This window comes from Corvus cornix, chromosome 9, assembly GCF_000738735.6.
Source record: "Corvus cornix cornix isolate S_Up_H32 chromosome 9, ASM73873v5, whole genome shotgun sequence".
Taxonomy (NCBI): Eukaryota; Metazoa; Chordata; class Aves; order Passeriformes; family Corvidae; genus Corvus; species Corvus cornix.
This window is the reverse complement of record NC_046339.1, coordinates 8981846-8998143: the sequence shown is the minus strand read 5'-3', so window position 1 is coordinate 8998143 and position 16298 is coordinate 8981846. Positions and strand designations below refer to the sequence as shown.

At 41.3% G+C, this 16298-nt stretch overlaps 1 protein-coding gene across 7 annotated transcripts in view; it reads right to left on the bottom strand.

Annotated features, from left to right (window-relative positions):
* Positions 1–16298, bottom strand: part of ABCC5 (ATP binding cassette subfamily C member 5) — a 67576-nt gene that overhangs the window by 26911 nt on the left and 24367 nt on the right. For all 7 annotated transcript variants that reach the window (XR_005602655.1, XM_039557008.1, XM_039557009.1 and 4 more), the window contains 15 exons: positions 14514–14864; positions 12974–13045; positions 12720–12844; positions 12055–12127; positions 11305–11508; positions 10495–10638; positions 8667–8772; positions 7792–7976; positions 6598–6744; positions 6148–6277; positions 5459–5612; positions 5216–5344; positions 3831–4017; positions 2789–2878; positions 338–527 (listed from right to left, as the gene is read on the bottom strand). Coding sequence is in view for 6 of the 7 variants with exons in the window: in XM_039557008.1 (XP_039412942.1) it covers positions 338–527; positions 2789–2878; positions 3831–4017; positions 5216–5344; positions 5459–5612; positions 6148–6277; positions 6598–6744; positions 7792–7976; positions 8667–8772; positions 10495–10638; positions 11305–11508; positions 12055–12127; positions 12720–12844; positions 12974–13045; positions 14514–14864 (2287 nt within the window). In the remaining variant the exon portion in view is untranslated. The remainder of the gene's footprint in view (positions 1–337; positions 528–2788; positions 2879–3830; positions 4018–5215; positions 5345–5458; positions 5613–6147; positions 6278–6597; positions 6745–7791; positions 7977–8666; positions 8773–10494; positions 10639–11304; positions 11509–12054; positions 12128–12719; positions 12845–12973; positions 13046–14513; positions 14865–16298) is intronic.

Sequence of the window (16298 nt, the reverse complement as noted above, 5' to 3'; positions counted from 1 at the left end):
CATCAGTACAAAAAACTTCCAAGAGAGTCAGAGAAGGTGCAATGAGCACATTGTAGGCACCAATCTGTGCTGGTCAGTGGCTTGGGGAGTTAAATACGATCAACACACTGGCTCAAGCATAGCAGGATATCCCTCTGCTTTAAATGGAAACTTGTTTTCACTATTGCCTACAGGGATCTTGCTTATGTGCACACATGAATGGAATCCTCCACTGACAGACTGCTCAACCCCTCCTGTGCAACCAACAACTTAGTCAAACACAGAGGAGAACCAATAAGACTGCCCCAATCTATTCTGTAAAAGCAGTAATTTAACTCTGCTTAGTGTTTTTCCTTACCTGAGCCTGTCCTCCCCACAATGCCAATCTTTTCCTTCGGTTTGATGGTAAAGGACACTTTTTTAAGTACTAGAGGGAGGTTCTCTCGGTACCGCATCTCTGCATTTTCAAAAACAACTTCACCTTCTTGGGGCCAGTCCAGAGGAGGAGTTTTATTCTTAATTCGAGCAGGAGCTTCCAGGGAAAGTGTCTTTTAACAAAAATACAGAAGTTCAGTTTCCAGTAAACAAAGCACCAAAGGAAAATTATCAGCTGCAGCTTTCTGCAGATCTTCCCCATGGACTCAGCCCAGATCATTTATAGCACTTCCATGATGAGCTGTTTGGCTGGATGTGGACCCAGTGGTCCAGAAGTTTGCTGTGTTACACTGACCACACTCTTAATTTCCCTCCCATTGCTTCAGTAATGGCATCAGTCCTTCTATACAACAATGGTTTTCATCAATGGAATTCAAAATGTATTTTAGGCCTATTATTTATCAACACAATCCTATTGAATTTATGAACACAATCCTATTGAATCCAAAGACTGGATGCAAAATCTGCTGCATTTCTATGCCTCATTTGCTGTGCCATGCCAGGGTCACCTCTGATGATGACACAGAAGAGAATGCCCAAGTAACACATTAAATGCCACCCTCTTTCTTTTACTCCTCATGTTTCCCTGTCCTACTGAATCACTGAGTCAGTCCCTTCCAGCTTGCTCACTTCTGCTATTTCACTCTGCCCCTTATTGAGCAGTTCACAGATAAAAAAAGAAAAGCAGAACATCTGAAAGCCAAACACAAGGCTTTATAGCATGTCTAGAGTGAAGTCAAGGTCACTTTCCCATATTTGGCACAAGCACCCTCAAAGAGAATGGCAGCAATCCTGTCACAGGATTCACCTCAAAACTGAACCAGGCCCTGACAACTCCTCTGTAGTCTCTACAAAAAGAGATCTCCCTACAAATGCTATAAGCCAGCATTTTCTGCAGTGTGATTTTTCTCATTCTAATATAAATACTTGGAACAGGTAATAAATTGCCCTCTGGAGACACCCATTTCCTACACTGACCATTGAGAGATCCCACAGGGATGTCACCTGGGGACATCTGCAACATCTAGGTAGAGGCAGATTAATTGTACACCTGGGGTTTGAGAAAAAAACAGCCATCTGCTACCATAGTGCTCCAACTCTTTGAGCTTGGTGCTCAAAACAGCAACCTTGAGCCCCCACCAAAAAAAGCCTGGGCCTTGGTAAGACCCACGACCTGAATGGTGTTTCACTGCTCACCCACCCCTTTACTTCAGCTTTAAACTAGTTTTACAGTTTCATAAATGTCTGTCTAGAGATCAGAATTAAAAAAAAAAAAAAATCAGAGTGTTGCTTAACAGTGATATAGAATGAGAGACATAACTTTTAAAAAACACCAAACAACAGCCTACAACTGTACATTTTGCCACTAAAGGCCTGACAATGATAAATCCATCTCAGCCCAGTGAGAGAGATACAGTATTTGGCAGAGTTGTCAACTTGTGTGGTCACCAAGTCTTCCATATGTGGAAATTTTCTACTTAGATGCCTCCAGAGGTTTTATTTATTTAACTGGGGGAGTGGGCAGGTTTGTTGTTTTTTTTTTCTTCTGTTTTTTAGCCTGTGGATTAAATCCACAGGCTTAAAAAAATACTACAAATATCAACTAAATAGCCCAGATTTACCAAATAAATATATGTATATATCTCCCTCTGAAGTTCACAGGGAACATGAAATGAAAAAGCCTTTCACCTCACACACCAGACCCAGTAGGAGGCTTTCTCCTGGCTATGCTTTCCCCACTGACCTATGCCCAGTTCTGCACACAAATCCCAGTTACAAAGAAAGGGTTACAGATAATCAGAGCAGCTTGCTAAGCATTTAGCCTGGCACATTTCTCATGTTTAGCTGAGCACATTTCTGATGTTTGCAGTAAGAACAATCCCTTGACTTTTTAAGCATATAGAAATATGTTACATAAGACAGCTGTGGAAAAGTAGGCTTATTAGGATGAAGCAGAATTACTTGTAGATAAAGCAAAAAACAGTTATCTGTGCTTAAATGAAGGAATCCCATTAGGTTGGGAATGAAGGATGCCAGAACACCACTCTTTTGCTGTAAAATAATGTTTTGAATCCTCTGTTACAGTAAAGAATGGAGTGTGTAAAAAGTGTGAGTGTCAGCAAACTTCCAATATCCTTATTTAACTCCAGCAATACCTGTAAGCTTAATTATCTATCAGCTCTGGGGCCATTCATCCCCCCTGTGCTGATACACGTGCTTCATAAAACAAACTCACTCTGCAGTGTTACAGCACAGGCTTTAGTGCCGTTCCAAGATCAGGAACATACAGTCTGTACTAAGGCAGCCTGAGGCCAGCAATGTAACAAACAACACAAAATTTCACAACAGGCAGCTGAATGCATTACAGTCCTACCTTGATATAGTGGTCAATCCTCTCCACTGAGGTGAAACGAGCTTCTGTCTCTGAAGCCAGTCTGACTGTAAACTGGAATAACCCTGTTAACTGAAGTGGTGAAAGAAAACAAAGACAAATTTTTAGAGCTGTGATTAGTTATTGAATTAAGAGATGAATGTGCCCAGCAGGATCACGGCAGTGACTGTACTTGGAGCTGATGAGGGTACACCTCAAAGCCTGTGTTCAGTTTTGGGCCCCTCACTACAAGACAGACATTGAGGTGCTGGAGTGTGTCCAGAAAAGGGCAACAGAGCTGGGGAAGGCTCTGGAGTTGTGTGAGGAGCAGCAGAGGGAGGTGGGGGGGCTCCTGGAGAAGAGGAGGCTTAGGGGAGATCTTACCACTCTCTGCAACTCCCTGAAGGAGGGTGTAGCCAGGTGGGGTTTGTTCGCTTCTCCCACTTAACAAGCAGTAGGACAAGAGGAAACAACTTCAAGTTGTGCCAGGGGGAGGTTTAGAGTGGAGGTTACAAACATTTCTTCACCAAAAGAGTTGCCAAGCACCGAAACAAACTTCCCAGCAAGTGGTGGAGTCACCATCCCTGGATGTATTCAAAAGTCGTGCACATGTGGCACCTGGGGACATGGTTTGGTGGTGGGTTTGTCATTGCTGAGGCAACAGTTGGACTCAATGACCTTATGGTCTTTTCCAACCTAAACAATTCTATGATATTTAATACAAGTACTCTTGGCATTGGGCACTAAATAAATAATGTGTTCAAGGCAAGTTAATTTAATAGTTCATTTTAAAATCACCATAATTTATTAATCCCTTGAGAAACCCACAGCTTAGAAACGTTTCCCAAGAGCAACAGCTTGAAGTACGAGGTGTCTAAGCTCTTCATCTCACCGCCACAAGGAGGCAGAAGAGGCCAAACAGCAACTCCAACACGAGAGCTCCGAGCCCTGCAGCTCCTCTGAGCCAGCGCTGAACATTGTTTGCTCATTAGCAATATCTACATTAAAAGAGCAGTTAAATATTACAATATGTGGTCACACTCACCTGCACAGCATATGAGATGGCCAGCCCAGCATAGGCAGGAGGGATCTGGCCATGCATCAGGACAATCATAAGGCCAGTGGTTGTGATCAGAGCAATGCTGATGATGTCCAGCCGCACAGCCAGCCAGCGCATTGCACAGCTGAACAGGTAAAACGGGGCCTGGTTGTCATCCAGCAGCTCTTGGTACCTGAAACAAACACAGGAAAGGTTAGTAGACTCCATGAGCCTGATGTTCTACGAATATCAGACCTACTTAAACCCCTGTTCCAGTATCAGGATTCAGGGTGGGAGGAGTCATCACTGACAAAGTTTGAAACCAAAACATAATGGCAGAGTTTGCAAACTTTCCTGTGTAGTGTCAGATGTGTACTTAGCTCAAACTCTCCAAAGTCAAATCACCCAGTCTGTCTACAACAATGAATTATGCTGAGGTGAATCAAAGCCAGGGACATTACACAAACTTTCACCATTCTTCACCTATGCAAGACCTTCCAGAAGATGTTCAATGACTACAAATTACTCCACAGATAACAGCAGCAGTGCTTCAGAATATGTGTCATTTTATACACAAGTGTATAAGTCAATTAAGTTTTGATAGAATTGGTGACACCTAATTAAAACACATCAAGTACTACTTAATTTACAATCCTGACAATGCACAGCTGAGAAAGCATATTTAAGGAGAAACACCCGAGATTCACAAAGCCAGTAACTGCTGGTGTAGCAGTGTCTTTGCAGAGCTCCTGAGGCAATTTTCCCTATGCTTCCACACCCTTGTTCTCATGACCTTGCACCTGCAAAACCCTACTGTTACAGCAGGTTCTCATGGGAAGCAACTACCACTCACATGAGAAATGCTTCGCTTTCCCTCATAAACATGTGTTGGAAAGATTTTAGTTTATACTAGAGAAAACCAGGCACAGTGAACACGGTGGCTGATGGTCACTGAAGTAATTGACAAATGCTCTCAAGTAACACAGGTGCACAGAGACTAACAGCTCACCAATACTTTCACTGAGGTTTGGTTAGCACGCTTTAAGCAATGCTAGTAACATCATGAGAAACAATCCACAGAAAGTATAAGCAAGGCCTGATTAAAATTACATACTAGTAGGGAAAAGTACAGCCAAAACCTTGTCCTCACCATTACCACCTGCTGCACTGCAGAGAATTCCAGAGGAAAGCATTCACCTGGGACCCCCACCACTGCTCTTCCCAGTTTTCCCTTACCCTTCTTCTGTTCTCCCAATTTTTTCCCCCCAGAAAAGTAACTTTCACTTGTAGAACCAATGATCCATCAGACCCCAGTAATAAACCCTTCTGAATGCCAACCTGTTGCACTCAGCTTTGTCCTCCACCATTCCCAGATGGGTATCTAGACTAACCTGTGCAGAAATTCCTGTCCTCTGTGGTAGGCATGGATTGTGGAGAGACCCTGGATGCTAGATGTAATGTGAGACAGGAATGGAGACTGTGTGATGTTGTCCAGACGCTTGAGCTCTCGAATAAAGACTCTGGAAGGAAAGAAGCACTTTGAGTTTCATGCAGAACCACCATATGCCAACCACTATGTTGTACTTGAAGGTAAAAGTATCTGTACTTTTAGCCAAAGCAGCTGGTGCACTTACCTAGACACAACATGCAGAACTGTGAACAGGACTATGAGGGGTCCCACTGCCACCAGGAACCAGGGGAAAACCCCAGAAATCACCCCCACACAGAAGAACACAAGGATGACGTTCTGGATGAACATCTCCGCTTGAAACGGCAAACGAACGTCAACTGGTGAAGATGGAAGGAAAAGAGGAAGATCTTGAGTGCAGAAAGCTAAAACAACTTATATAAAACAACTCAGTCCAGCTGTACATCACTGACAAGGACAGTGATTTCTCTTGGCTTATTCAAATTTAAAATGTACATTTTCATTGGGGTGTTTTTACCTTCTGAGTTGCTGGCAGTCTAATTATTCCCATTTGCAGAAATAGCACTGATGGAACTCTGACCTAATTACCACCTCTGCTGCACACCAGCCTCACTCTAACGTTTTAAGTTGCCCCTGCATTAACTGCTGAGAGCCCATGTCCAGCCTGGAGGTACAAGAGCAGCTGCACATTCCCTTCTTTGTAAGGGAATGATCGGATCTGAGCTACCAGCTGCCTTCTAGAATCATAACCCAGGGTATGTCCCAGTTCCTGCTTTGTTTATTGGAAGTGCAGACATAGGGTACAAACACCCCAACAGCAACAGACTGGAGAGTATTCAAGAGTTAACTGGGAGGTCTGAAAGTGGGATTTACAGGACACACAGTGAGAGATACCTTCATCCATATCTTTGGAAAACCTGTTGAGGATCCTCCCAGTGGGTGTAGTGTCAAAGAACTTCATGGGGCTCCGCAGAATCCGTCGGAAGAGCTCATCATGGAGCCTTGAGGATGCTCTGAGAGTTCCCTGCCAATGCATAAAACATTGCAGTGTTATAAAACAGTGTTTGCAGCACCAAAATATTCTACTCCATTTCTCTCTCCAACCATAAGAGGTTTTTTATTGCATTCTGTGCTTCCAGCCAATGGAGGAAGCTATTCATTTGGGCAGAAGTTTAGCAGAAACATGGTGCAGCCTCAAGAGCTGGCTATGGAAACATCACAATCCATGATTGACTTCCTCTGGTTCAAAAGTCTCTCTTGGGAGTTGACCAAAAGAACAACAGTGACAGCAATTTGCAGAAGTAGGAGAAGGGGGAGACATTAAACACCAGCACTGGCACCTACCTTTACAAAGACCACACCACGAACAGCTTTCAGGATCAACATAACTGCCATGGACAGTGCATAGATGCCAGCATAGTAATGCATGTGAGGGTTATCTTTCATACTGCTGCTTATGACAGTCTCATTTCCCAAAGTCACTGTGGTGTTCTGCAGAAAAATTCAAGGTTTCAGGGATTGGTTAAGACAAGGATGAAGCATGTATACATTACATGTAGTAGAATTTAACTGCCTTGTGTCTTCTCCCACCATATTTGATATTTCTTCTTTAAAATACACTTCAGTGACCATTGAATACTTCAGAAAGCTTTCCCTGCCAGAGATGCTTGACTTGCAGATTTGTAGCCCTTGGCCTTTTTCCTGCAATATGCTTCAAAATACTTCCACAATGCCTACTTCATTTGATTCCTAATCTCTCATTTCATATTTATTTCTTGTGTTCTTCTGAACAAGGTCAGATACTTGCACACCAGCACTCCTATTACACAGCAATATTTACTTTGGATAGAGCTCTTTATTAAAGACCATTGCTTTTTTCTGCCACTATGCAATAAATTCTTTACTGTCACACTGTTGTACATTCTCATTCTCGCTTTTATTTTTGATCTGTAAGTATGTTTAAGGACCTCATCGGTTGTTCTAATATTGTTGGCCATCTGCAGTTCATTATTTCATCTCAGATTAGTAGCTTGCTCTCTGTGCCCCCACAAAAAAGTCCTGCAGTTGTATTTGAATTTTTAAATGCAACAAAACTTGCAATCAAAGCCCTGGGAGTGGGGAAAAAGCCCAAACCATCTCAGATCATCAGAATTTTCAAAGTAATTTCCAAAAGTCATTTGGCTCAAAGCCATATTTTAACAAAAATTATCCCGTTAGGTATAAGATCACATTTAAACAAAAAACAACACTAAAACTAGCTTGTTGGCCCCTTTCATATTTTCACTTCCTTTTCTTAAGACTAACCAAGAAAAGGAACAAGAAGGCAGCATTAAACCACATGAGTTATTATAGCTTTCTTATTACTGGAGCTCTCTTATTCTTGGAGATTAACTCCCTAGTGAGACCACCTCCTGGGGAGCCCTACAACTTATTTAAATTAGGAAGCACCATTTGGTCTTGCAGGACTGCTTGGGATTAGTCTAGCAGAGCAAACCCCCAGCCCATCAGACACAAGAGTAGAAACGCTACTTAACTTACTCCACTGCCTTGCTTGATCCAGAAACTCAGCCACCAGTTGCTAAAAGCTGTGCTGCCCACATTCATCACAAACAGTGCCATGATGATGAGGAATGCAAAGGGGCCTCCAGCTGCCTGAATGTAGATACCGTAAACAGACCAGGGGACAGAGCCTTTGCCTTTCTCTTCCAACTGGACCAACTGGCCTGTGAAACAACAGAGGATGAAGAGGGAGTGAGGAAAAAAAACTCTTCCATGAAACTCCTATAAATTTGTGAACACACACAAAATTAGTCTTTCAAATTGTGCAGAGTACTTTCAGAAACACACACTTCACGCTTAGAACTCAGTGGTTCGAATAGTTTTTGAAAAAGTCACATTTCTTCTGCAGAATCATTTATGTCATGGTACAGCTGAAAAAGCCTCATCAGCACAGACGTAAATGTTAGGCTGGGATCAGCCTCACTATTGCTTTTTAAACTCTGAAGTTCAAAGCTAACATTAAACAGAGAACTACAGAAGTCAAACCTTCCCATTCTTCTTCCATAAATGCCATGTCCTGCCCAGGACTGAGCACCAAGCTGTACACATGGCCCTCTTAGGACAGGAGGGAGAGGTGGTGTGGGAGACAAGGCAGTACCAGCTCCTTTGTGCTGATGGCATTGGACCAGCAGGAGCCTGACTGAACTTAAAAACATTGTACAGGCTCCTGTATTTAAAATGAATTAATGAACGTTCTTTGCCCACTGCCTGTGTCCTATCAACCACACTAAGTGACTAGGATTGAGACAGCTTCCAAAACCTGAGAGCTACATTAACAATATACTTTGAAGCACATGTTTTGAGCTTATTGGAGTATAAAATAATTACAGCCAGAAATCTGATTACATAGTTACCCTCCTCTTCCTTCTTTACAACTTTCTCCTTCTTCACAGACCCTGTTTTGGTACTTTTATCCTGGGGCCTTTTCAGTGAATTGTTTGTGTTCTTCTTTATATTAATCTGCAAGAAAACAATAACACTAAACATATCGGAGTACTTTGCTTTGACGTTTTCATATCTAAACACAAACTTCTATTAAGCTGCCACCTAAGGACAAAGGCTTTCAAAAGCTCAGCATTGAGATCAAGGAGGATATTAACATCACAGTTATTACAGATGATTGCCAACTCTGGTGGATTAAATTCTCTTCCTCTATTAACCTGAACTACTACCAGCCTGTACAGGTAGAGTGCAAGGTTAATTTCCAAAATTATGAGTGTACATGGTAGAGAAATGATGTCCCTACTACTGCAAGAAAGATACAATCTCGCTGTCCCTTGTAAAAATAATTCACTGTTTTTTTAAGAGGCTTTTTTCCCAAAACACCCTACTACTTAGAGACATTTCATGAGAGATTTCTTACGAAAAGTCAGGTTAACTTGATCTTCCAGAAACCCAATGTCCAAACACTAAAGTGCACACAAGCACTGTTCTAAACTCAGCCATCTTCCCATAACTGGGAGTTTCTGCCTGTTCAAGTCAGCCTACATGGAAAGAAAACCCTTACACACCGTGTTCAGGGTTGCTTCCCCACACTTCACACGAGCTCAAACCACAGAGAATCCAACTGATCATCCATTTCTTCTTATCCCATGGGGAACACAATTTAATGGTCTTCCCATGAGCTAGTGTTTACAGCGACACTGAAGGTCAGCCAAGCATGAAGACTGGAGAATCTCTTGTTAACTATCATTATATTAATCTTAAAATGGCAGAACTATAATCTTCATGACTCAAAGGATATGCAGAGCAATTAATTATATCCTTTTCCTTCTTTCGTAAAGATCTCCCAGGAGAATGTGTCACCAAGCTCCTTCTTTATCTGTAATTCTTATAATGCTTCCTTCTCAGAAACCTTTTGTTTTAAAGGTCTGCAACTTGTGAGTCAGGAGCCTCTCATCTCTTAAAAAACTAAACGGCTGGTGCACTTTTAATCTTTTCTTACTAAGAGAAAATGCACACAAAATTTAGGCAAGTTATTAAAAAACAAATTGCAAAGATCTTTACTCCAGAGATTAGCTTTGGGAAACAAAGAGCAGAAGAGTGGGAAAAATTAAAATGCTGAAAATTCAGATGATGTTGTACTGAATGGTTCTTATTTTCTAGATTTACATTTTTTGCACCAACTGAAATACCAGAGCACATCCCAAAGTTTGCATTTACAGACTTTTTTCGTAACAGAAGTACTGTCAAGGCAAAACGTTTTTTCTCAAACTCCCCCAAAACACAGTATTTTCAGTTATGCTTCCAAAATACTGTCACATCTAACTTTTAACAAGTTGTGTCATACCTGCTGTGCCTCAGTCACACTATTGAAAAAGTAGTAACAAGCCAGTAAGAATTTTTTCAAAGGTTGTTGGAGATCTGTGCTAATTTGGAGGTAAATTAAGGAGTGGGGTGTACAATAAGAGAGACAAACTTCCTGCTCTGAGCATCACCAGATGAGACACTACAATATTTTCGTGATTAACTCATGAGCTCACTGGCATAGTCCTCTCTAGTACTCGTTCCCTAAAAACGAACCGTGACAAAGTGCTAAAGAAGCACAGATTATTCTATAGGAAATCTACTGGTCAGATCAACACATGAAAATGGGTGAAGCCATTTTCCAGTTTTCCAACAATGTCACTTGGTTCACCTCAGAATAGCCAAGATTCAGAGCACTTTAAAATAAACAAGTACCTCAATATGCGGTGTTTCTCCCAGCTGTAGGCTATTAAAAATAGTTGCATAATCCCCATTTAAATTCATCAATTCCTCATGACTGCCTCGCTCAGTAATGCAGCCTTCTTTCATGAAGATCACTTCATCACAGTCAACAAGATACTGGAGAAAGTGGCAGTAAGAACAAGTCTCTATCACGATGTTCAATAACCAAACACTCCCACACAACCCTTCTCAGTAGCTTGTAGACACTGGCATACAGCACAGCTACTCCCACATAACAGACATTTGATTTTCAGAGGCCTTCCTCTGACTAGAGCACTGTGATTACTCACACTACACAAACAAAAAGTTCGTGTCCTATCAAAACCAATCTCTTATGGAAGATATGACTCAAGATACTTAAACACTGCAAATGCTGATAGACTAAGCACTAATATTTCTATGCAGAGAAGACAGCAAAAAAACCTCAGATGCATCAATTCCGATTTACTGACACCAAATCCAAGTGTTTTCTGCTGTGATGAAATAGCTTTATAGCAAGTTAGCAAAAACATTTTTGAACAGGGTATTTATTTCACTGGTAGATTTTCTTTAGCCAGGTGTTACCAATCCCAATCAGACACCAAGCAGCACTGGTATCAAATACACAATTAAACTGTTCTCAGTGCATATTTGCAGACCTAGTTTATAAATGTAAACCACACATTCTATAGACAGACAGGGTTGTCCTGTCACAGGTCAGGACATAGAAATTTCCAGTATGGAAGTAACCAATTAACAAACCATTTCAAGAAAGTCCAAGAAAAAGTATGAGAGATTCAGTACCTGAAGCTGATGTGTGATGAAAAGGACAGTCTTTGACTTCAGGTGCTTCCTTATTGCACTGTTAAAAATGTGATTTCCAACATGAGCATCTAAGGCACTAAGGGGGTCATCAAGGATGTAAATGTCCCTGTCACTGTACAGGGCTCGAGCCAGACTGATTCTCTGACGCTGTCCCCCACTCAGGTTAGCCCCTCGTTCACCAATCTGCAGAGACATGCACCCATTATTTTATTTCTTCAGCACCATGCAATATAGATGACCAGAACAAAACTGACCATAGTATTTATTTATATATGTTTATATAAATACACTCCCCCATAACACTATATATTAATATATATATGTTCTAGTTTAGGTGTCCACTTTGACATGTGTTATACATTCAAACTCAAGGTTAATATGCCTGAAATGTGGCAGTGCTTTCAATACTTTCTTTGCTTATTTTACCTTTTATGTATTAACATAGCCATGGTTTTTCTCAGCTATTTTAAATCAAGTTCAAATAGGTCCTGTTAAGGCAGTTAAATTTACAACACAGTACAAAAAATTCCCAAACAGTCAACATAAGTAAAAAACAGGGTACAGGTCTTAACAGTCCATGGCCTGCACAGATAAGCTCAGCTCAAGAGAGTGCATTCAACATCTTGGCATATATGCACCCCAGACTGATGTACCCTCACTCCAGTTTAGTCTGCCAAACCAAAACTCTTTTCTCCATCTATTCATCAGTTCAGTATAAGCAAAACATACCTCTGTCAGGTCCCCATTTGGAAGGATGGCCAGGTCAGGCCTTAGACAGCAACCATTCAGCACAGTATTGTATCTGAAGAACAAGTAGATAAATAGTTAAGAACACTGACTTTCCCCACAATTATTTAGCTAGTACAGCATCATTTCATTTTCTACACTAACAGCAGATATTCCTAAAACAACTCATCTGCCTTGGATTCCCAGGAGAAAACCAAGGGTAATAATTAATCACCTACTTCAGAAGCATTGTGAGGATAAAGAGACAATTTCTTTCCAGGGATAGCTGGCTAAGGGCCACAGCAAAGTCGCCCACTGCAGGGGGGCCATGGAAGATGTCAGTACATTGCACACAGCAGTTGTTGTACTTGAAGAGGGCAAGGCCAGGACAGCAAGAGCAAATACCACTTCAGTGCTGCTCACAGCAGCTGCTAAAACCAAAGGTCCAGGATGAGGTCCAGCCTCACTGCAAGTGAGCAGTGACAGGTACACTGACAGCCACCAGCCACAGGGACACATGCAAGATCCTAAGTGGGACTTAGAGAAGACTTAGAGACAGACTCCAGAAGGATATAAAGGCTTTATTTGCACTGTACTCTGCATTAAATTTTTCCCACACTCGGGCCAAGAATTACTAAGCTTTCATGAAAATCAGCAGTCTGACAAACCTTTCTTCATCACACTCCTTGCCAAAAAGGATGTTGTCCCGGAGAGTGGCATTGAGAATCCAGGCCTGCTGGGCCACGTACGCGAACGTCCCGCTTACTGCAATGCTCCCCTCCAACAGGGTCATCTGGAATCACAGACCAGCTGTGAGATTATGCTACCCCATGTTTAGAACAGACTTCGCTCTATAGAGTACAAATAAGTCAAATAGGAGATGGGAAAGAAGAGCAGAAGCACTCAAAACAGGATTTCTCACCTGTCCTAGAATTGCTGAGATAAGTGAAGTTTTTCCGCTCCCCACACTGCCACAAATTCCAACAAGTTTTCCCTAGACAGAAAGGAAAAAATTATGGTACTCATTTCTTACACTCTTCATCCCTTTCCGAATTCAGACTACCTTTAGTATCTCAGAGGACAGCTGGATATGAATGACAGCTCTAAAGTGACATAACAGACAAAAAAAAGCAAGAGTCAGCATTTTAACTCTCAAATTGTATAGAGTAAACACAATCCCACAATGAAATAAAACTGAAATCAATTCTACAGGTAAAAACAAAGGTACTTGAAGATCAGCTTCCTTCTTACTAGGGATGCAGGCCCAGAGGATCAATAAACCAAAAGCACCAAGTCCTGCCTGAACAGAATGCACCAAGATGCTTTTGAGAGTGATAAGGAAAGATGTAAAGAGGAAAAGCCTGAAAGAAAAGCAGAATTTAGCATATATGGGTCCAGTAAAACTCCTTGCCTGTTAGATCCAATTTGCTAAACAACACATACCAAGAAAAGACCAGAATTCAGTCACTTTGAAGAACTTCTCTGCAATAAAATGGATGGGTTGATACCTACATTAAACAATTAATTTATCAAAACTATTTTTGCTCCTTTTGTAAAAACAGTAAAGTGAACAAAAAAGGTATATAGACACTTGTGGAACACACTGCTGGCCTTCTCTTGGTAGCACACTTCTGAGAGAAAACCAGCCTTTACATTTTCAAGTAACTGTACTCCTTTTTGAGGCAATTTTTTGAACTATATGCATTCTCCCCCAGTTTAAAATATAGGTATTTTTACTGTTTAAAATAGTTTCAACTCTCCCTCTATTTGTATAACTACATAAGACAATTTAACCATGAATATTTTCATAAATATATGGATCCCATTATTACGACATCCAACTGCAAAACTTTTGTATCTGTAATTGATGTAATGTATTAAGTTCAATGCTTTTTCTTCGACATCTTACATGCTTTTACCCATCTTAGAGCAATAGCTCCAAATGCTTCTACTTTGTTTTTGTTCTACTGCACAAAAATTCTCCAGGAAGAAAATTGCACACTCTTCAATAAAAAGCACTGTTACGCTCCATTGGAACACCTAATCAACTAAAATGTTCACCCAGAATACAGCTGAAACTGCAAAATTATCAAACCACTGCAGGAACACACTGTTCACCAGCACCCCACTGGTACCTGGTCCCCTGCAGATCCTCTGAGCTCAGTGGCTCACACACTGTCCTGGGAGCTGCAAACCCCTCAGCTGAATGTGGAAGCTATACAGCCCACCCTTGTTTCACAGGCTGCTTGCAAAGATCTAGTTGCTAAAATGGCACAGCTGTTTACAGCAAGATCAGACACTGCATCCTGGATACTGCAGTTGCCATGGATATTACAGGAGTGCACAAAAGCAATATGCTCCATTTCATGCAAAAACGAAACAGCCCACAGCTCTCTGTTCCAAAGGGCAGCCAAAATGAGGCCTTTTAAAAGCTCAGATTTCCTCCTTTCATTTCTTCTTACCTTTTCTATCTCCAAGTCGATGTTGTAGAGAGTCCTCTGAAGCCGAAGGCTACGCAGGTGGATGATTTTGTGCTCCTCTTCGGGGCTGTGATGGTCATCACTGTCCACTAGAAGATGGCCCTTCTGCTCTGCCAGCACAGCTTGCTGTCCCTCATTCTGTAGCTTCATCTTCTCTTTCTTGCTCTTGGTGACTTTCTTGTCTTTTTTCACTTTGGGGGTCAACTTTGGTGAGCTCTGGACGCTGGCGTGGGAGAAGTCCCAAGCCAAAGTAGCATTTTTCACCTCTATCGCGGTGTGAGGATTGGCTGGTTTTTTCTTTATCATATGAACCTCTTCCATTAGAAATAAACTCTGATAGGAGTTGTGAGAGAGGTGTAAAGATGAGACACCTGATCAAGACTGGGAGACAAGCCTACGGCACACTCACGCAGCAAAACACATCAGGCTATATAGTAGGAGGAAGCTGAAGAGCAAAAGGTAGCTCATTAGTGTAAACTAACTCCAGGTCTGCTAAGTGGCTGGGGCATTCCTGGATGTGGTGGAAGCACTTGGATACACTCGACTTGCACAGAACTGCATATCTGGATGTGATATGCCAGGAGCTTATTCCTTTGACACTGTTTGCAACTGCAGCTCTGTATGTTCCAGGTTAAAAACACATGAGCAGAACACAGGTTTTAGAGGAGAGGTCACTTGAGACAAAGCAACTGACTTGTCCTGCACACCAACTCATTATGGAGACAGAATGGCTTTTAACTTGAGCCTTTACCCATCAACTTTTCTGTTGGGAAAAAGTCATCTTTCACAAGTGTAGCTGATCAATCTCAGGCTGCTTGACAATAAGAAGTAAGCCACTAAGTCCACTGTATCATGTTTTCCACCACATCCATCAGTATTTACAATCAACAGATTAGGAAGACATTTTTCACACATTTTAATTACAAGATAAAGTGTTTGCCACTGTCACAATTTGTTTTGAACCAAGCAGTCTTTTGTGACTAAAACTTTCTCAATTCCCAGCCTTATTTATGCTTGCAATTGCTATGGCTGAATCAAAGATTCATAAGAAAGCTCACACTCATTTACAGAGCAAAAAAAGTCAGCTAAATTTTTACTGTGATGTCAGAGTATCCCCACCTTATGTTCCATTTCCTACACCGTTTATAGTCAAACTGGGATATAATTAAATTTCCCTTTTCCTTCTCTTCCCTCTCAGAAAATTCCCCTTAGTGCATTTGGATTTAAGCAAGGCTGATTTTAGGCTGACTCAGAAGATGAAGCAAAATTGCTCAGAAGCAATGGAATCTCAAAACCACTTTACAGATCCTGTTTTTCTCACATAGAGGGTTGTTTCATGAATGCATTACACAGAATCCATGTATCTGTCAATGCTTGTGAAATTTTCTATCTGGAAAGTGCTATTTTCCATTTTGGAAATTTCCACAATGTGTAATACACTGCTATCTTCAAGAAACAAGACAAAATAAAGGCCTCCCCTCTGAGTTCATAAAGTACACAGTGTATTCATCCTCAAATCCCCATGAGGTGAGATAAGATTGTTCATTATCAGAGTTTTACATTTACTGCCATAGATTTGTTTTGCCAGATCACAACTCCGTTTTACTGATACAGGGGAATTTCAGTCACTTAATCTGGTCTGGAAACAGAAAACCTCAGGTTTTTATGATCACAAATAAAACTCCACTGTTTTTTGCCAAGCTGCTTACCTAACACCTGATATTTTCAAAAAGAGTTTTATTAGCAAAACATGAAATTTCATTGTAG